General features: G+C 41.1%; 1 protein-coding gene across 5 annotated transcripts in view; it reads right to left on the reverse strand.

Moving 5' to 3' along the window:
- Nucleotides 1–2,220: 2,220 nt before the first annotated feature.
- mcm8 (minichromosome maintenance 8 homologous recombination repair factor) overlaps nucleotides 2,221–19,505 on the reverse strand; it is a 216,385-nt gene continuing 199,100 nt past the window's right edge. For 3 of the 5 annotated variants that reach the window (XM_032552453.1, XM_032552451.1, XM_032552452.1), the window contains 4 exons: nucleotides 12,266–12,475; nucleotides 12,105–12,181; nucleotides 10,675–10,864; nucleotides 10,041–10,536 (listed from right to left, as the gene is read on the reverse strand). In XM_032552453.1, coding sequence (XP_032408344.1) covers nucleotides 10,444–10,536; nucleotides 10,675–10,864; nucleotides 12,105–12,181; nucleotides 12,266–12,475 — 570 coding nt within the window. In that variant the 3' untranslated portion in view covers nucleotides 10,041–10,443. Of the gene's footprint in view, nucleotides 2,841–3,840; nucleotides 3,933–4,126; nucleotides 4,196–4,909; nucleotides 4,996–5,109; nucleotides 5,240–6,876; nucleotides 7,015–8,111; nucleotides 8,226–9,216; nucleotides 9,323–10,040; nucleotides 10,537–10,674; nucleotides 10,865–12,104; nucleotides 12,182–12,265; nucleotides 12,476–19,505 lie in introns of those variants that run through there. The other 2 variants (XM_032552455.1, XM_032552454.1) reach the window with 2 other exon arrangements.

A 19,505-nucleotide genomic window follows, 5' to 3' on the forward strand; every position in this document is an offset into this window, starting at 1 on the left:
TCTTTGGCAAAATTTCAACTAGATTTAATTGTTTAACTCTAGTTAAACAATTAACTAGAGTCTTAGTGCGACGCTCAGCAAGAATGCGGAAGATATCATTGTCGGTCAACCAGGTGACCGAACTACATCTTTAACCCAAAGACAAATCGATTTAGACATTAGAATTATTAAGAACTAAAACAACAAAAAACATTTTTACATTAAACAAACATATATAAAATTTGGATACACAAAAACAATGGCTAGAGTAACAAATCAAAAATATTATATTGATTATAATTTTTCTAATTTCTTTTTTTTTAAAAGAACTTTGTTTAAGAACTGATTTCCTGAAATGACATATGAGAAAATGAATTGCCACATGGTGACATGACTATTTCTGTAACTTTCCCGTATTTGGCATAGAAACCAGGTGTGGCGTACCGTCACTGGTCCAGGTATGGGGTGCCTCATGTGAACCGTGCCATCATTGCCAGATCTGGCCCGAGTCTGGTTGACATCCAATTTGCCGTACCAGAGGTTTGGCAGATGTGCCAGCAGAAAGCCAGACCCGGAAGACCGGGACAGGTCGGTCTGCAATGTGGGAGGAGGGTCAAACTATGCTAATTCATTTTTAGTTAGCTTCTTTGCATAGTCATATTTAGCTTATAGAAAGAGCACCAAGCCTGCAACTGACCAATAACAGTTAGGCTTAGAACCGACATGTGCTCACCCCCCTAGACTCACACAGATCTGCTACATACAAGATATTTTGACACAAAAGACATTCTTTTCTCCACAATTTTGTATTAAAAGACTAATATTTTCATTTCAGGTTGCATCATATACTAAGATGTAATATTGCGAGGGCAATTTCAGGTTAGGTGGTCCGTGATTATTTGTTAAATGGGTTAAGTGGTCCAACAATAAAACTGACTTATAGCAAGGATTGTTAGATAATAAAAAATAAAATATATTTCTTTCTTTTACTTATAGAAAAATCTCAAGGTATGCACAGTGCGCACAGCTGCAGGCACTACTGGTGCAGACAAATACTGGGGGGGGAAACACGAAAGCAAATTGAAAAGGTGACACATCCTCATTTCCAATTTCCCAAGTGTCCTAGAGGGGTGATAGGAAGCACTAGAGGAGGCGTGTTTAAGGAAAACAAAACAAAAAAGCTCCCTGTGGCCCAATGACTCCAGCGCCGAGCAGGGAAATAGGCTGCACTCCAGATTTAGCATTTCCAGACCGGCTGAGATCTAACATGATTTAACTACAATTTACTAAATTAAAAACAAATAAGAGTAAAAACCTCATTAAGAAGAAAACATTTACACAATTAATCACGAGGAGATAAAACTGCTGGCTCTCCCCAAAACACAGTGAATTATGTTGTTTAATCTAAAAGTATAAAAATTCTAAAGGGGCAGTATTGTGTTTTCTAGACATTGCGATTTTATAGCGCAATCAAGTAACTATGTTACCTTCAGTTATTATAAAAATGCTATGCATACAAATTATATATATATATAATAAAATTGACTTTGTGACTTAACACCTTGAAATTGGGCCTGTCTCTAAGAAACTCCTGCTCTTTCTGAAGCTCTGCCTTCAGTATGTTATCACATTGTTCCATTAACCCTTTTTTTTTTTTTTTTTACCAGCATTGCACTTAGAAGTAGCTCGTATAATGAGCTCAGCAAATGCGCAGTTTCATCAGGTGTTTGCTCATTTCTGCTGGCTAGTCTGAAGGAGCTGAGTGAGGGAGTGGAAGCTTGGAAACTGCAGCTCAGAGGAGGAGCATTGTCCTTGAAGGCGGAGCCAGGCCCAACTAGTTTTGCATAGCTGAGTGGTTGCTATGGAGATTAAAGTATTTCTCACATGGATCAAATAATCAAATCAGGACTACAGGTATGTTTTGGATGAGGTAATAAAATATAACATGATGTAAAGCTCTAAAAGTTGATTTTATACCATAGTGCTCCTTTAAAACAAGAAGCTGATTAAATAAAAATGTAAATTACCAATAAATACCATCACTAATTAAAGGCTGTACTATGAGTAATCTGGCTGATTTAGGTTTATCGTGACGCAGCAGCTTGGGAACCCCTGCTGGGACGTCTTTGCTTTTCATCGACTTCGTCTAAGACTCCACTAAACGGATCAGATGTCAGATTTCTGTCTTAGCAGATTAAACTTGGGTTTTGCTCATCCAATCAAATCACAGACACACCAAAGCAGATTTTCTATTTGTTTTGTTTAATCAGAAATCATTGGCTTACAAAAATTCAGGTTGATGAGACAATGATTCGGTGGACGTTGCATCTGACTGACTGTAAGAAATAAAACCAAGAAGAAGAACCTGGCAGCTCTGGGCTTGAGGTTGCTGTGTGCGGCTCCTGACGTGGGTGGAGGAAATATTTTTATTTATGTTTGCAGTTTTTTTCCCCTCCATGCACGCGGCTCTGGACGCACCCGCTGGCAGGGCTGCTGTCTCAGGATCTCTGTGATGAAACCATCTGCGGCTTCACTTGTTTTCCTCCTGCATGCGTCATCGCCATGGTGACCCATGAAGGCTTGTCACAGCTACTTGTCTTCAGAGCTTCTGGCGGCGGTCCATCTGCCTGTCTGTTCTACATTCGTTGCAGCTGATGAGCGTCCCCCTGCAGAAGCTTCTTCTGTTTTCTTTTTATTCCTGCGAGCGTCCGGGGAGAGGGAGCCGTATCCCGGGAGGGAGGGGGAGCATCCCGGGACGGGGGAGTCGTCATGGAGATCTGGTGTTCAACACCTTAACAGTCTTGCGGCCGTAATGCCAGTAGCTGTAGCCTGATGCTGCTGTGGTCACAGCTGTAACATACCTGCAGAATCATAAAGAAGATAGTTTTTGTCTGGCTAGATGAGTTTTTCAAATCAAAAACCTCGAATGATAGAGGATTCATTAATAAACACCTGTTATACCCAATTGTTCAGCCGATACACTACTGCCCCTAGTGGTAGTGGCAGGAAAACATTGATATAGATTGAAGTGGGAAACAAAATGCATATTAGATTTTTTAAATAAAAAAAAAACAAATCAAAAACATTATTTTGATATTGAATAAACTTATATTCCATTAACCAATTGTAGTTTTTTGGATGATCTTTAAAAAAGCAGACCTGTAAATTCCGAGTTTGGTCGATACTGATGTTTATTTTTGAAAAGTCACTAAAAGTTGGCAACAGTGGGAATTATTTTTAGGTGGGTCTGCCCGTCAGTCTTCTCTCTCGGCCAGGGGCTGACTTTCAGACTTTTGTGGAGGAGGATAAGATCAGGTTCACATGGACGTATCGCTCCATCAACTAAATGAATAAAAATTGAAGCTGATTTATGGGCGCACCCCTACTGGTGACGTTTCAAACTTAAGACCCACAAAAAAACACTCAATGAACATCTGGGAACATCTGCACAGTTCCAGACATCACGAAGACGCATGATGCCACATCAAATTTAACAAGATCAGGTCCTGCAATATTCGAAAAATTATGTTATTAAAATGTTCAAAATAATACAGAAGAGATTGGGAGATATCAGTTTTGAGAGGAAAGTTTAAACGTTTGTGGTTCTGGGAAAACCCCCCCCCGCTTATTTAAAAATATAGGCTACTATGTAACATAAATGCTGGCAGTAATTTAGATTTTTATTACAGCTCCCTATTTGGTCCCCGTCAAAATGATCTGAACAAGCAGCATTTATGTGCCCGACAGGAGGAGTTGTTTCTGCTCATTTGTTGCTGGTTTTAGTAGTTTATTCTTAAAAAAAAAAAGGGAGGAGAGGGTAAAAATTCAAAGGGACGTCTGCAGAGGTCATGTGACGTTTACCATAAACACTGCAGCAGGGCGCTGTCCGTATAGTGGAAGACCGGAGCAGCCAGAGAGGCGGCAACCAGGAACAGCTGGATGGCCGTGTTCACCTGAACAAACAATTATGCACATTTTCAGCTAAGGTCATGTTTATGAAGAAGAAATATGTTTGTTCCAGATTCAGCAACATTTTTAGGTTTCAGCGAATAAGAAGAAAAACAGAGTGAACACAGTTTCAGAGTTAATGGAGCTCAGGATGTTTTTTCTCTCAGGTCAGATAGAAAGATTTAAATGTAGCTCTCACCTTGCTGAAGAGTGTGGGTTTTAGCTGGGCTGTAGTGTAGCAGGGGTTAAAAAACTTACTGAGCGTCACCTGGACAACACAAGAGAGATCATTTGTAAAAAAAAAAAAAAAAAGCAATAATAGTGAAGCATATCGGCGTTTAAGGGACATTGTAGATAAAAAGGAGTAAATTTCTGCCAAAAAACCCTCATATTTTGAGATTCACCTGAGTATTTTCTAAACAAATGAAAAAAAAAGGAAATTTTGAAGTTTGAAAAGTTGATAACATAGAAATAGTAAAATTTTGAGATTCATCTCAAAAGTCAAAATTTCAAAAAAATGTTCTAGAACACTTGAAGCCTTTCTAGGAAGTGTTTGAGTTTTAAAACTTAGTATTTCTTTGCATTTTTTTAGAAGATTTCTGAGTGTAATATCAACATTTCATTTTTGTCTAGCAAATTTGACTTTGGAAACTCAGAAATTTACTTTCTAGAAAATGTCTGCAGTTAATCTCAATTTTTTTTCTTGCACATTTCAGACATTTGGAGCTCTGAAATTTCCCAATATTTTCTAGAAAATTTCTGAGATCATTCTCCAAAGTTTTTTTGGTGTAAATATACTCTTTTTGTGTCTACAATGGTTCTAGTACTCCATGGTACATCAATCAGTATAATTCAAACTAGCTGAAACTGTTGAGGCTCCATTGATTTTCCATGTGAACAGTGACAGAAAACCACAGGAGCGTTTGATAGAGCAGTTTGTCAGAACCAGACCATCTGCACCCACGTTCTCAGCGTTTCTCACCGGTGGAGGAACAGTCTTGTATCTGACCCAGAAGACGGCGGCTATCAAACCAATGTCTCGAAAAATCACCAGAGCCGTCAGCGGAGCTGAAACAAAACACAGCCGGTTAGATTCGCTGCGGCTCTCACACAGATTCATGGACTGTTGGTGAATGACAGAGTGAGACAGAGAGCGGAGCCGAGGCCCGCTGAGTGTAATACCTGGGATAAGTTCGGCGTAGGTGAGACTCACATATAAAACACTGATGAGGATCTTGTCGGCCAGCGGATCCAGAGCGCTGCCCAGGGCCGACTTCTGAGTGGGCCACGTTCTGGCAATGAAGCCGTCCAGCTGGAGGAGACACAGGGACAAAGAGGGGACACGGAGAGAGGCTTCAGGGTTCTGACTGGCCAAACAAATCAACACCCTGCATGTTGTCAGACGGGTTCTGTTTGAATGATTTCTTCATCACAACTTCTGGCAGTAATTAGACCGGAATTCACTTTTTTTTTTTTAGGTTAATTCTTCCTTTTCTAGTTTTCTCATCCCTGTTGTTGGACATTTATTCCCTCTGGTTTTGGATGCTGTGGAGCTGGGAGGACTTTTGTTCTTAATTTTTATTTTCAGATAGTAAACAGAGATTTAAAGAGGAGCGGCAACAGTAAACAAATGAGACTGTCTAGTCAGTCCCTCTGGGATGTTGCAATGTTTTTTTGTGTGTGATTATTTCAACCTAGAAGGACTGATTTTGCAGCACCTTGTTCAAAAAGTTGCACAATTTTTAAGCTTTATTTTTTGTCATAATGTGGTCTTTTAAAAAAACCTGAAATGATTGGACATAATCTTCCCTTTCCTTCTCTTTTTCACCCTCCCTACCTGAGAAGACCCAGCTTCACCGTCCTGCATCTGGTCTAATGTCTCCTCCCTGACTCTTTGCTCTATTGTGACAAAGATTTATCTTAATTATGTGGAAAGCAACAAGTAGCGCAACTTCTGTGCAGAAATAAATTCTCAACATTAATGAACTAGCAATAAATGTAAAATAGGCAACAGCCTTACTATTCCTGTTACAAGCTCAATATAACAAACTGACATGGATTAACTAATCATTATTTAGCCAACAGTAATTGTATGCAGCACCACTCCACAGGTGAAACCAGAGTCAGTATGTGTACGCTCATGATGCGTTTAAAGACGGCTTGGAAAAATATGTTACAACATCTTAACAACTGATCAAAAAGTTGGAACGGCTTATAAGAAATAGAAAAATAAGAAAATCCTGCAGCACACCTTAAAATGTCGTTTGCAAAAAACAAAACAAAAAAAACAGGGCAAACGTTACTGTCACACACAACTTCTGGTTCAACTTTCAAGAGATGTCGTAAAACAGGAAGTTCAACCAGAAGGGGGCCAAGAATTCAGCCGAGTTGCAGTGATTGGTTGAAAAATAAAAACAGAAAACATTAAGATGAAAAGCTGAAATGACTGGTGAAAACTACAAAAAATCTAAACTAATGAGTGGATTTGCATTACTTCCTTCAGGGACAGATTAGCATAGCTAGCTAACAACTGATGACGTCATCTAGGACATGTTGCTGTTGAATATCATCTCTGCTGCCTGAATATTGAGCTGCTAGCATTTCTTAACAGCCATGAGACTGTCATACAGCAACAGTCTTCAGATACAGGCTGATTCTGCAAGACTGACTGCTACTGGAAATCCTTCCTGCCCAAAGCATCACCACCCACAATGACTCTCTGAATTGACTTGAATGATTTTAATTAATATTTAATTTTCCTTTGGGATAAATAAAGTATTTTTGAATTGAACTGAAACATTAAAGTGCAACGAAAAGAGTCAAAAACAAGCAATTTCACACAGAGCTAATTTTACACAAAACTATAATTTTTTTTAAAGTTTTCACTTCTGCTGGCATAAATAAGACAAATTAGTAAAAAGACAAACTATGAAAAGCTGAGAGTGTTACCAGGTCAGTGGCTCCAGCCAAAGTAAACAGACCCAGGCTGAGGTCAAAGTGCTGCTGGGTGATCAGATAACCCAGATATGGAGCCAGCAGAATCCGACACATACACAGCAGGTTGGGGACTGTCCATGGGTTCTCATACTGCAGAGAGAGGGGTAGACAGAGAGAGGAAGAGGTTACAAACGGGCTACAGATGGAAGTTAACGGAAACAAAAAAAAAAAAAAAAATCAAAGCTCTTCCTGGAGCAAATCTCGTCTGTCCGCTTATCTGTGCTGACTTATCCGTGGGGTGTGGAGGGAACACATATCATCTTTATCATTTTCTGTTACAAAAGTTTTTTTTTTTTTTTTTTTTTTAAATTGAGGTTGTTTTAACTTGAGGAAAATATATTTAAAGGGGCCAGTTAATGTCACCAACAAACACGAAATAGAACTGCTAAAAACTAAAACTTTAACGTCAGTGGAACTACCAGTGGACTGTTAAAGCAGGGGGAGCGCAGAGCAAAAAGTCCAGACTCTTCACATTTGACATGAATGTGAAGGGGAGGTCAGTACTTGGCCCGCCTTTATACAAGACCAAAAACACAACAACACAACCTAACTGACAGGAGAAGTCTTTGTCTACCTATGAAACTGATCTACCTCTGCAAAGGTTTGATAATCAGCCGCTATGTCGCTTAATTTAGCAACTTCTCGGACAAAAGAAAAAGTAAAAACATTGGTATCAGCAGGTCAGGATTTTTAAAGTTAGACTGCAATTGGAACACCTCCTAATTATCACTTTAAAATATTTGCTGCTCTACCTACAAAGAGAAAAGTAAAAATTTCTCACAACAAAAGTTTATCTTCAGACTGTTCTGGTAAACCATATGAAATGTTGATGGCTGCTGACCTTTAACCCCACTTCATGCAGAAACATTAACTCTAGATTTACCTAGAATTTTAAGCAGAAGAGCATCAATCAACTTAAACATGTTGTCAAAAAGAGCAACAAACAGAAATGTAGGTTGTCTTCTTCAAGTCTGGCTTAAGATCACAGTATTCATAGACAGGCTGTCAAACAGGAATCAAGCTCCACAATAACTCTCCAGATTTTTGTGACATTAAAATGTCTCACTGCAGTCAGTCAAAGAAAATCTCTTGTTAGCAAATATTGATAAACGAAGATGTTAAAATAATCAATAAAATGACGATAAGGACAACAGTAGACTAAACCAGAATGACTTTCACTCCAACACCTGGGGTCTGAAGAATTCGATGGATGAAATCCGCTCTGTTGTCCTTAATTCTTTCTGAAAGGTCATGCTGAGGAGATCAGAACATTCAGCTTCAGGTCTGCAGTTCTTCTCTCTGGAAGAGAATCCTCGGGAGTCTGCACTCAGTGCGTTTCAAGGGTGATTTATAAATCAAGCCTATCTGGAGACCTTTTACAAATAGACATGATCTGGGCTGAAAGGCGACAGATACGCTGCAAGCAAGGTCAAGTTCTCCAAAACAATACAGGTCAACAGATTGTTTTATCACGAAGCCACACAATCTGAGAAATAAATAGTTTTTGTGCTGTGGGAGGAAGCCAGAGTATCTGGAGAGAACCCATGTACAGAAGGGGAGCGCATGCAAACTATAGACAGCAGGGTTGCACTGATCACCAGAGCCTGACCTGTCGATTCTGGCCGATACTGATTCTTTTTGGTCTGAAATGTTGCTAAATATAACAAGAAAGTCTGCCAAACACTGAGCACATTTTTAATCATGAACAATCCAGACCTTCTCATAAGGAACATGATGCTCAGAATGGCACTTCAATCCATCCTGGGTCATATTTTCACAACAATAAAAAGTGTTATTTCTCTAAAAGGATATTTTTTGCCAATATGCAGATTAGTTCAAATATTCGGCCATGACTCCATGCAATTAGCTGGAAAACTTTTTAAACTACTCTGAATAATTAATCACTGTAGTGTTTGGTAGGATCAACTTGAATGTATGTGATTGAATACATGTTTTGATTTTCCAAAGTGACTTAAGACATTTGTTGTGAATTGGTGCTTTATAAATAAACTGAATTGAATTATGATGCTGTGTATGTCTGCTGTTGGAAAATAATCAATGCGTATATACGCCTAAACTTACGTCCACTATATTTTGCTGTTCTACAAGTATAGTAACTGATTAAATTAATACAGTAAAAACAAGAACTATAATATTAGCATCACCATGCCACCTTTCCTGTTTTAGTGACCTTGGTTGAACTGTACTTGCTGTCCGTGTGGGAAGCTGAAGCTCTCTGACCAGTGGGAGGGTTGACAGCTATGGCTGCCTCTGTCCCCTGTTTGGACTCACCAGTTCTTTGAATTTGAACAGTCCTTGTCCCGGCACCGTGTCCCTGTCCGTTGCTGTGGACTTGTCAGACGCCTCCTCTGTCTTCCTGCTGCAAAGTCCTCGAACTCTGGGAAGAAACAGCGGTCTCAAAACGGCCGCTGACCTTTCAAGACCTCTTCGGTGCACAAGCACAGATCCCTCCGCGAGTCCAAACGTTTTTACTCGCTGGACGCTCGAGCGCGAACCCCGGCAGTCCGTCCATTTGAGTTTGAAGAGCCACGAGCCACTAAGCCGAGGCCGTGTGAGCCTCACGCTCACCGTGGCAGGTGGCTGTCCGAGCCGCCATATTGGGAGCGCAAGCCGACACACACCCGGGCAGCGCTCAGGAACGCTCGCTGCCTTGAGAAACAGTGAAGCGGAAAGCCGGCTCAAACACGTCGTTATCATTTTCGAGAGGCTCGCATTACTGACCGGCTGCCCGTGTGTCGTTTCCCCGCGTGCTCATCGTGGGTTACCGATCCTGATGACAACCCTGCGAGGGCAACAAGGCTGCCATGTTACCGGAAATGCATACGGCACAAGATGTCGTAAAACAGGTGGGTTTCAAAATAGTTTCAGAAAAAAGTTCCTTTATTCTGCTCAATCTGAGGCTGTATTACAATGCGTCTATAGACTTAATATTTACAAATAAAGATTCCAAAATAAAATTAAACATATATTTCTAATAAAAAATACGTAAACGATAATACTTGTTTAAGATTCGCCGTTTTTTTTAAAAAAAGAAAGTATTTATAAAACCATTTTAAAATAAAGTCTTTGTCGTATTTAATGAAACTCTCGACAGAGACAGACAATAGTTTATTTACAACAGAATTTGCACAAACAGTAGTTGTACATTTTTACACATTTATCTACATAAAGAGTAAATTCCTTTTTGAAAATAACTAGTGAGATTAAATAAAGCCTGTAAACAATTAGCATATTCATGCACTTTGGCTCGTATGTGAACAATAGCTACTACGGCTGGAGGAGACTTGTATTCCTGTCAAATGCTGCAGTAGACATTCAGGAAGAAGCACTTTAGAAGGTTTTTGGCTGGATCTACTCCCTTATTTTCTTCTGACGTCAGCATTCCCTCTACTCCTTGCAATATATATAGAATATTATCCCCACACAGGTTTTCTTGTGTTTTTTGAGTTTTTACAAATAACTGAACAAACATCTGTGTTGGGCAGTAGTGTCCAGCAATCACATGGTCTGAAGTTGGTACAACTTGGGCCCTTTCTTAAGCAGGAAGCCCTGTTCATTGAGAGAACTCAAAAGACCTTGAAAATCCATCACCTGGAAGAAATCAACAGCATAAAGTTGTCATTAGAACTGGGATTGTAGAGAATGTACTAACTTTACTCACCCAATAATAATTATATAAATGATGAGCCCGTCTATGTGTTTAACTTTTTTTGGGTCAAGAGCTTTCACCTTTATGTTCATTTTGTCTGCTACAGATCGAATCGTCTGCAGGTCGAACTGCTTCTGATTGGTCCTCTGAGCGTGTGAGTGGAGGGCGCTGACCAGCCGCTTTGCAGCGCCTCGCTGACTCATGCCAGAGCCGAGCTGAGAACGTTCAAAGTCCAGGTTTCCCAGGCCGTCTGAATATGTATCAGCTAGACTTCAAATGGAAACAAAAGATGTTTTACGTCGCAGAACACAACACAAGACAGGCCCTGACCTCTAGAAACAAGCAGACTTTTACACTACCTTGTTTACAATAGAAAAAATTCAAGTAGGGATGCACCGATGTAAAAATTGAAATAAAAAACAAATAAACATTGTTTGGACATTAATATTGGCCAAGTTTTACTTTTCAGACCAATACCAACATGTTAAAAAATGACTAACATCAGCTGATACCGATATGTTGTGCATCCACAGTTAAAAGAAATTCAGGGCTTTGCAATTAAATTATATACCTTCGACATTTCAGTGTTTCTTTTTTCATATTGTCACAATTTTGACAATTGTGTGTGGTTCTCCAAGTTGTTCTGTTTTTTTTCAGTGCATTTGTATAGAGGCCTGTCACGGTAACAAATTTAGCTGGATGATAAATTGTCCCAGAAGTTATCGCGATAAATGATAGCACTGTTGGATTTGAGTCCATTTTCAAGGAATGCAACGGTAGCAGCATAATAACGCAAGAACCCATTCTCAAAAACCAATAATCTGTCAATTCTAATGAACAGTTAAGACTGGAAGAAATTTTACATATCTAAAATAAATAAAGTAACAGAAAACGACAAAGAAAAATGATCTACGAAGTCTCTGTAAACAAAATTCACCAAACTGAAGACTTTTATTATCCAGTTTTTGGGAGAAAGAGAGAGAGAGAAAAGAGGAAAAACAGTAAATCATTCATATGGAAATTACTGAGTTTGTTTTAATTTATCATTTGATTGATTGATTTACTGTTTTTGGCAGGAGGCCTACAGTTGTACTCACCCCCTTCCGCTAAATACTCCTAAATAAAATCTAAATAAGCAGAAGTCCTAAGTCTTTACTTGTGTAAAACTGGTAGCAATAAACCCAAAATTACTCATTGCAGCAAAAAATAACTCCTGACAGTATTCACTACACAGACAGTCTAAAAGGAAATGTGTCACAATTTTTAGACTTTTCTTCGCACAATATTGTAGAAAATCATGTTATTTCTCTTTAATTCACATTTATGAACTTCTTTGTGTTTGTCGATTGCATGATATCTCAATAGAAAAAGTTCAATGGCTATCAATACTTTTGGAAGGCCCTGTTTAGGGTTAACACAGTGAGGAACTTCATTAATTTGGCGAAACAGTGAGATAAAAATAAATAGAACTAAAGTTTCTTCTCATTTGCTGATGTTGCTGCAGAGTTACCTGTGTTTCATGATCTCCACCACATCTTCAGCATCACTTTGTGTCGCCAGTTCTCTGAGCTCCAATTTGGCTCTTGCCTAGAGAAAACCAAACAATCGCCGGAAAAGAAGATCAGAACTTCAGGAAGCACTCACTAAATACCTCAGCCCAAACCAACCCACCTCGGTAAGTCTGATTAAGGACTCCAGCTGCCGTGTGGTGATGGGTGTGGCGTCGGCTGAGTGCGCTTGGGACCTCAGAGATAGGTAGAAATCCTGAAGGGTTTTTGCCGCTTCAGGAGACAGCGTGGGTCGGACGTATTGACGGGCGTAGCTGATGTACTTCCTCAACAGACATGTTGGAATCACATCGACCAATTCATTTGCTGGAAACTGGAGACAACAGGTGGGATTGGTAAAATCTTGACAGGTTGTACAAATGCCAAGGAATGCTTAAGTTTCAGTAGACCTCTCTACTTTAACGTTCAGTGTTAGAGTTGCTAACTATGAGATAAAGAGTCTGAGATAAAGAGTTCATCCTAACATTCCAGTCAGCTGATACTTTGGTGCCAGCTTACATCATGCTCTTGTGTTGAACATAAACAGAGAAGCTAGGATAAGGACGAAAGACAACAAATCTCCATGTCAACAGGGGAAGATTGTAACTCAGAAATATGATTTAAATAGTAAATAGTAGATGTTGAAATGAGATCTTTTTGGAGCAAAGGAAAACTTTAAAAGAATGTAAAACAGACTTTTTCAAATATAAAACAGAGTTCACATTTTAAACTGTAGGCACCTTCGATAGAAGGTGCAATTTCCACTGCATCCCCTTGAAGTGCTTGAGCAAGTAAAACTGCTAAGGGACAATCATCTGCCCTACAAGGTCACTGATATTTCAAACCTAGCCTGTGCCATAACAGATAGAGGTTAAATGCTTCATAGAAAGTTTTGCTCAGCTCTTCTCAGACACAGAGATGCTTCCTCTGAGAGTTTGTATTTCTCTGAGCCTTTTGAAGGGATAAGTGGTATAGTCAAATGTCTTGAAATCTCCACTTTGTGTAGCTCGACCGAGCAACAGGGTGTTTGGAGTGATGTACTGGATTCGATCTTCATGGCTCTGTACTCTAGCATCAATAGGTCTTTCGTTGGCTAGATTGGCAGCTAGCTTAACCGTCGTAAGAAACTCACTGAAGGTAAGGCCTTCCACTCTGCCAAGACTTTGGAACGCTCTTTTAATGATCTTGACAGCAGCTTCAGCTGCGCCGTTGCGATGTGGTGAATCGGCTGGAAGAATTTTCCATGTCCAGTGAGTCCCATTTTTTGCAGCATACTCTTCAAGTGAGAATTTGTCTTGCTGTCTCAGGTAAGCATACATTTCTTGCAGAATGGGTTTTGCCCCAATAAAGTTCGTACCTGGGTCAGACCACACCTTCTGGGGATGACCTCTGATGGACGTAAACCTCTGGTAGGCAAGTATGAAGCTCTCTGTAGATAGTGTGTTTGCTAGTTCAACATGAATGGCTCTACTTGACATACAGCAGAACAACACACCCCAAACTTTCATGCTTACTCTTCTCTTGACGTCATCTTTCACTTGGTAAGGGCCAAACAAATCAACAGATATGAACTGAAATGGTGCACTCGGACTAGACCTTTCTTCAGGCAGATCCCCCATTATTTGCTGACAGGTTTTCGCTCTCACCTTTTTGCACAATACACACTCATCGACAACTTTTCTGGCAATGACTCGTCCTCTGATGACCCATGCTTTCTTCCGCATACGCAACAAAGTTCCTGCTACTCCATCATGTCCTTCACTGTGTGCTGCTCGGGCTAGAAGAGTAGAGATCCAAGATTGGAAAGGCAACAGAGGAACGGCTCTGTGGTCCTCCTTAAAAGTCTGAACTCTGCCACCACACATCAAGAGCCCGCTTTTTCCATCTTTGTAGACAACCAGTCTATCAGTCGTTGTGGTTGGAAATTGTACACCTTCTTGTGCTGCCAGGCATAGATCTCTGAACACATCTTCTCTTTCGCCGACTGTAATGACACCAGATAAAGGGACCACCTCCCACTTTTCTTTATCTGTGACCTTGACATGCAGGAACTTTTTTGCTGCTCTCCAAATCCATGCAACTACTCCTATCAACTTCCTCAAACTGCTGAAGTCCCTCACGTCCACTAGTTGCTGGACTACTGCAGCTGCAGGTGGCCTCCTAGAGATGATCAGTTTATGCTGGACTCTGATTGGATTTTGTTCTTTCTGCTGACTTCGGGTAAGTACAGCAACAAATGTTTTCTTCTGTATTTTTATAACATTATCTCTTGCTTGCACGGCAACATCATTTGCAGATTTCTTTGGCCACTCACTTTCAGGAAGTTGAAGGAAACTTGCACCCAACTGCCACTCTGAGTCTTCGGTTAAGTAAGCAGGACTTGCTCCTCTGGTGATAATATCTGCAATATTTGCTGATCCTGGAATCCACCACCAGTCTTGGACATTAGTGCTGCTCTGGATCTCTCCAACCCGGTTAGCAAAGAAGGTCTGATATCCATAACTCTCTCGCTGTATTGCGCCCAAGACAGTTTGACTGTCAACGAGATGGAACCACTTCTCAACTTTGATTCGGCAATGTTTCTGGAAATAAGTCTTTAGCCGGGCTGCAAAGACTGCTCCGCATATCTCCGCTTTCACGGGGTCACCATTGCGGTTAAGAGGAGTCAGCTTGGCCTTAGACTCAACCAACCTCACACTGACACCATCAGTGCATTCCCAACGCAGGTACAACACAGCACCATATGCATGCTCACTGCCATCAGAAAATGTGATGCCAGTTGGACCTGCATGTGGGTCTGGTGGTGTCAGGGATCTGATGAATCTGAGTTGGCTCAGGTCAGCATATTCTTCTAGCAGCTTTACGGCATCCTCTCTGAGTTCTTTGGACAGAGCAGCATCCCAGGTATCTTTTGCGCAATACATTAGCTTTGCTTCCTGAAAAGCCCTTCGAACCAGAATTGCTCCTTTCTGCTTTGCAGGAGTCACAAGGCCAAGTGGATCATAGAGAGCAGAGACTTGACTTAACAGTTCTCTTCTGGTAAGAGGATTTGGGGTTTGTCCTTTTACTTCTTCTCTTAGCAGGTCCTGACCAAGGCGCATTTTCTTCTTCCTCTTGGAAAAGTTCACTGCAACCATGACATGCAGCTTGTCATCTTCAACAGTGTAACCCAGACCGAGGGCTTTGTTATCTTTTTTAGTGAGCTGGTTAGGCAAGATCATAGTCTTTATCTCCATGTTAACTTCTCCTGACTCCTGCCTCCCACTTTGACTAGAGTAGACCCAGGGCTTCATGAAAAATCCTCCAGCTTTAAGGATCTGCTCGATGTTGGATGTAAGGAGTTTCAGGTGGTCAAGGTTGTTGTGAGATGTCAAGATGTCATCGACGTAAACGTCTTCTTCCAGCACACGTTTCTCTTCTATGAATTGTGTGAATGGGGGTAGGCTGGCAGTCTCCCGCATGGCAACTTGTGCTATGCAGCCAGCAGGTTTATCTCCGATATTGACCCTTGTTATGGCAAAATCTTCTATTTCAGCATCCTCACTGTCACGCCACAAAAACCTGTGCAGATGAACCTCTTTCTCTTCTAACCACACAGAGTTGTACATTTTTTGGATGTCACCAAGGGCAGCAAAGACACCAGCTCGGAACCTCAGGAGGACGGCTCTGATTGGATTTAAGACATCAGGACCTTTAATCAACATGTCATTCAAACTCAGACCTTTGTACTTCTGGCTGCTGTTCCACACTAGCCTCACTGGAGTGGATATGGAATGTGGATTTAGTGCAATGAGATGACTTATATACCACACTGGCCCAGTCCAGCTTTGTAGAACTTCTTTGGACAGTTTCACTGCAGCTTTGCGATCGACCATTTCATGGACTTGTGAAGCATAGGCCAATCTCCACTCTGAGTCCTTTGCCAACTGTTTTTCAGTCCTGAGGAATGTAGCTTCTACTGCTTTCCTATTGTCGGGTAGAGAAGTCAAATCTTCAGTCCATGGATATTTGGCATGCCAGTGTGGTTCAGGAGTGTGGTGGTCACCATTCACATATGTCAAGCCATTTCTCACCGTCTCCATCTCTTTCTCCTCAGCCAAAGACATTTCCTTCCCTCCAGGTTGGCAATTCTCGCAGCGACATCCTCCACATTTTGGCACGCAGGCTGCTCCGATGCTTTCCCATTCCCACCACTTCAGAAAGTCTTTGCTGGTAGTGGCTGCATTGGATTGGATGAAAGGATGCTTAGGAGACTGACAGGAAACTGAAGATTTGCAGGTGAGTTCACTGTACTTGACTGCTGCAGTCCTCATTGATCTTGCAAAGTGTGTCTCTGATGTATGGGCCATTAAGGTAACTTCTTCAAAGAGGTCCGGATGTGTGCCTCCAATCGTCTTGCCGAGTGGTCCATCCCATAACACCAGGTCCCCGACAGAGCGAATTTTTTGAGGTACAAGTTGACCTTCTTTGTGGCTAATCAGGAGCTGTATCTCTTTAGGTCTTGTAAGGTCTTTCAAGGAGACATCTGGAAAAATCCTCTGTAGCTTTGTGGCAGGGACATGTCTATGAACTTCTGCAATCTTGTCAAGCCCATAGCAGATCAGCTGATGCGATTTGAGAGTCCCTCTTGGAGTATTGACACGTATCTTAAGGAGATAGCGCTTTGTTTCAACAGACACCTGCATCCCTCCAACACCATGGACTACAAGCGTTACATCTTCACTTCTAAGATTCAACTTACTTGCAGCTTTATGTGTAATGTAGTTTGTGTCTGATGCCAGGTCAATGAGGGTTCCAATTCTTTGTCCATCATTGGCTGTAACGTTAAGAATCATCAGAATAACTGGATACTCATTTAAGTCATCCTCCTCTAGAAGGCCCGTCTTAGTAATAGTGGAGTTGTGTGCCCTTGACACAACATTGCAGAAGGCATCTTTACATTGCTGAGCCAGCTCAGGTGGGAGTTTGGAAAGAAACTCTTCCTGGGCTTCAGTATGTCTTTTGCCCTCCACTTTCTCTGAACCAGATTTAGGTGTTCTTTGGGACTGCGGTCTAGCAAGTAAGCAGAGAAGAAAGTGGTGTTGGTCTTTACACTCTGGGTTCTTGCACAGGTAATCAGTTTTCTTACAGTAGTCACCATTATGGAGTTCAAGGCATTTCTTACAGGCACCGAGCTGCTGTACTATATCCCTCTTATCTGATGGCTTTAGATTGATCCTAAACCTTCTGCAGAAATACAGTTTCTTCCTGTGCTTTGGATCACCACAAACAATGCAGCCTGATGTATCACTGCTGTGCTTGGTTGTCTTGGTTCTGGCACATTTTAAGAACTTGGATTTCTCTCTGATGGGTTCAACGAGATCTTTCAGTTGATCTAGTTGTTCATATATGGATTCTTGTGATCTAAGGAACATCATAAGCTTGTCAAAGTAATTCTGGTAACTAGTGGTGTCTTTCTCACTTGCATTATGGGTGAGCCAGTCTTTCTTTAAAGTTTCTGGAAGCTTACTCTCTATGGATTTAGTCACCAGTGGATTCTTTATGGCATCTACATTTCCTAGCTCATTTAAGTCACTAAGAGCCTTCTCCAAAGCTTGGATGAGTTCTATTATTCGTCTAGGTTGACCATTTCTCACTGGTGGGATTGCTTGTACTTCTTCAATAATCTCAAGAGCAATGGTAGCTTTGTTCCCAAAACGATTGTCCAGGACTCTGAAGATCTCATCTGATGAATTGTATGTTGACAGGCGTAAATCCTTAGCCACTTTCTCATCGAGACTATCAAGCAATTGAAACTTCTTTACTTCTTTCGAACCAGATGGTTCACCTTGCTTCTGGAGAGCCTCCCATTCTTTTCTCCATCTGTAATAGTCTCGTTTACTTCCACTAAACTTTGGTAAAGCTGTGGCTTTCAGTTTTATTGCAGCTACTGGAGGTAGACTATGAACTAAGGCTTTTTCCTCTGTTGTGTCCTTCTTCCTTGCTGCTTCGATAAAGACAGCCTTCTGGGAAACCAGCCTAGGGAAGCACACCTCTAGCTCCCTCACACGGTAGTTGAAATCCTTTTTCTCGGCAGGTGGGGCCCAATGGTTCCAATTTTGGTGTGCTTCCTTTGCCTTCTGGATCAATTTCTCCAAATGGGTGAGCATAAACTCATATGCCTCCAGAGTTATGTCTGGCCCGATGGAAGAAACATTCTTGCACTCATCCTCTGCAACTTGTAGAGCCAGGGACAGTTCCCTCTCTCCATATGTGGCCCACATTGTCTCTCGAATAAGGAGTTTAGCTTCTTTAAGCTTTTGTTCACATTCTTTCTCCGTCTTCTCTATGTCAGCTTTCAGAAGTTTGCTCAGCTCCTCAGCTGCAGTTGCTTTGCACTCAGCCATGTAAGCAGCCTCCACATCCTCATTTGCCTCCATAACTTTGGAGCTCTCCAGTGTAAGCTTCTTGTAGTTCTCCTCCAGATCCTCCTTAGACATCTCCATGTAGGTCCTCATAATGTTATTTGCAAAACGGGAGAAAAGTCTTTTAACTGTTGTCCTCTCTGCTTTGAGGTCATCAAGGGACTTTAATTCAGCCATTTTCCTCCTTTGGAAGACAGCAGATTTCAGTCTCTGGTTGCAGAATGGAACCTCCTCTGATTGGAGCGGTTTTTCACTCTCAAGTGTCCTATAATTTCATGGCTTCCTACACTTGAAAAGGAGGACTTGAAGACTTCAGGAATTCACTCAATCTTTTTTATTTTCACCAATGAGTGAGAACCAATGAACAGAACAGGTGAAAAACCGGTAGTCCTTATAAGTCCTTTTCCATGAAATGCTGCTTTGGAGGCTGTGTTTGCCTTCCTCAGCTCTGTTGCAAAACCAGTAAAGTGGTTAGTGGATTCCTTATATACCTGAGTTGAGGGTGCTGCTGATTGGGCCAGATTTCTTTCACCTGCTGAGAAGTGCTGCAGAGTTGCACACTAATGTGTGTATGTGTGTGCACACACAAATGTCTCTTCATGCACCCACATCTGAACTAATGAGCAGATCTGCACAACATAGAGCATTTTTCCAATAATTTCTGGGTTTATTTATTTAATTTTTGTCCTTTATGGCCCTCCGTATCTCAGAGCTTTGCATCAGTATGAGGACTTGGCATGAAGCACAGTGAAAGTCTAATACCAACATTAATCAGTGCCACTTGAAACATATTAGCAGTTGTTTGAAATTGCACACATTGATACTGATGCACCGTTTTATGAATGTATTTTGGTTAAAAAGCCTTTTGTAGAGCAGAGCAACCCCGACTAGGAGCTGGTAGTGTGTTATCTGTGTGTAGATGTTAATAAATTACCCTCTAACCTTTGGAATATAAGAAAG

This window comes from Xiphophorus hellerii, chromosome 22, assembly GCF_003331165.1.
Source record: "Xiphophorus hellerii strain 12219 chromosome 22, Xiphophorus_hellerii-4.1, whole genome shotgun sequence".
In the NCBI taxonomy this organism is placed as follows: domain Eukaryota; kingdom Metazoa; phylum Chordata; class Actinopteri; order Cyprinodontiformes; family Poeciliidae; genus Xiphophorus; species Xiphophorus hellerii.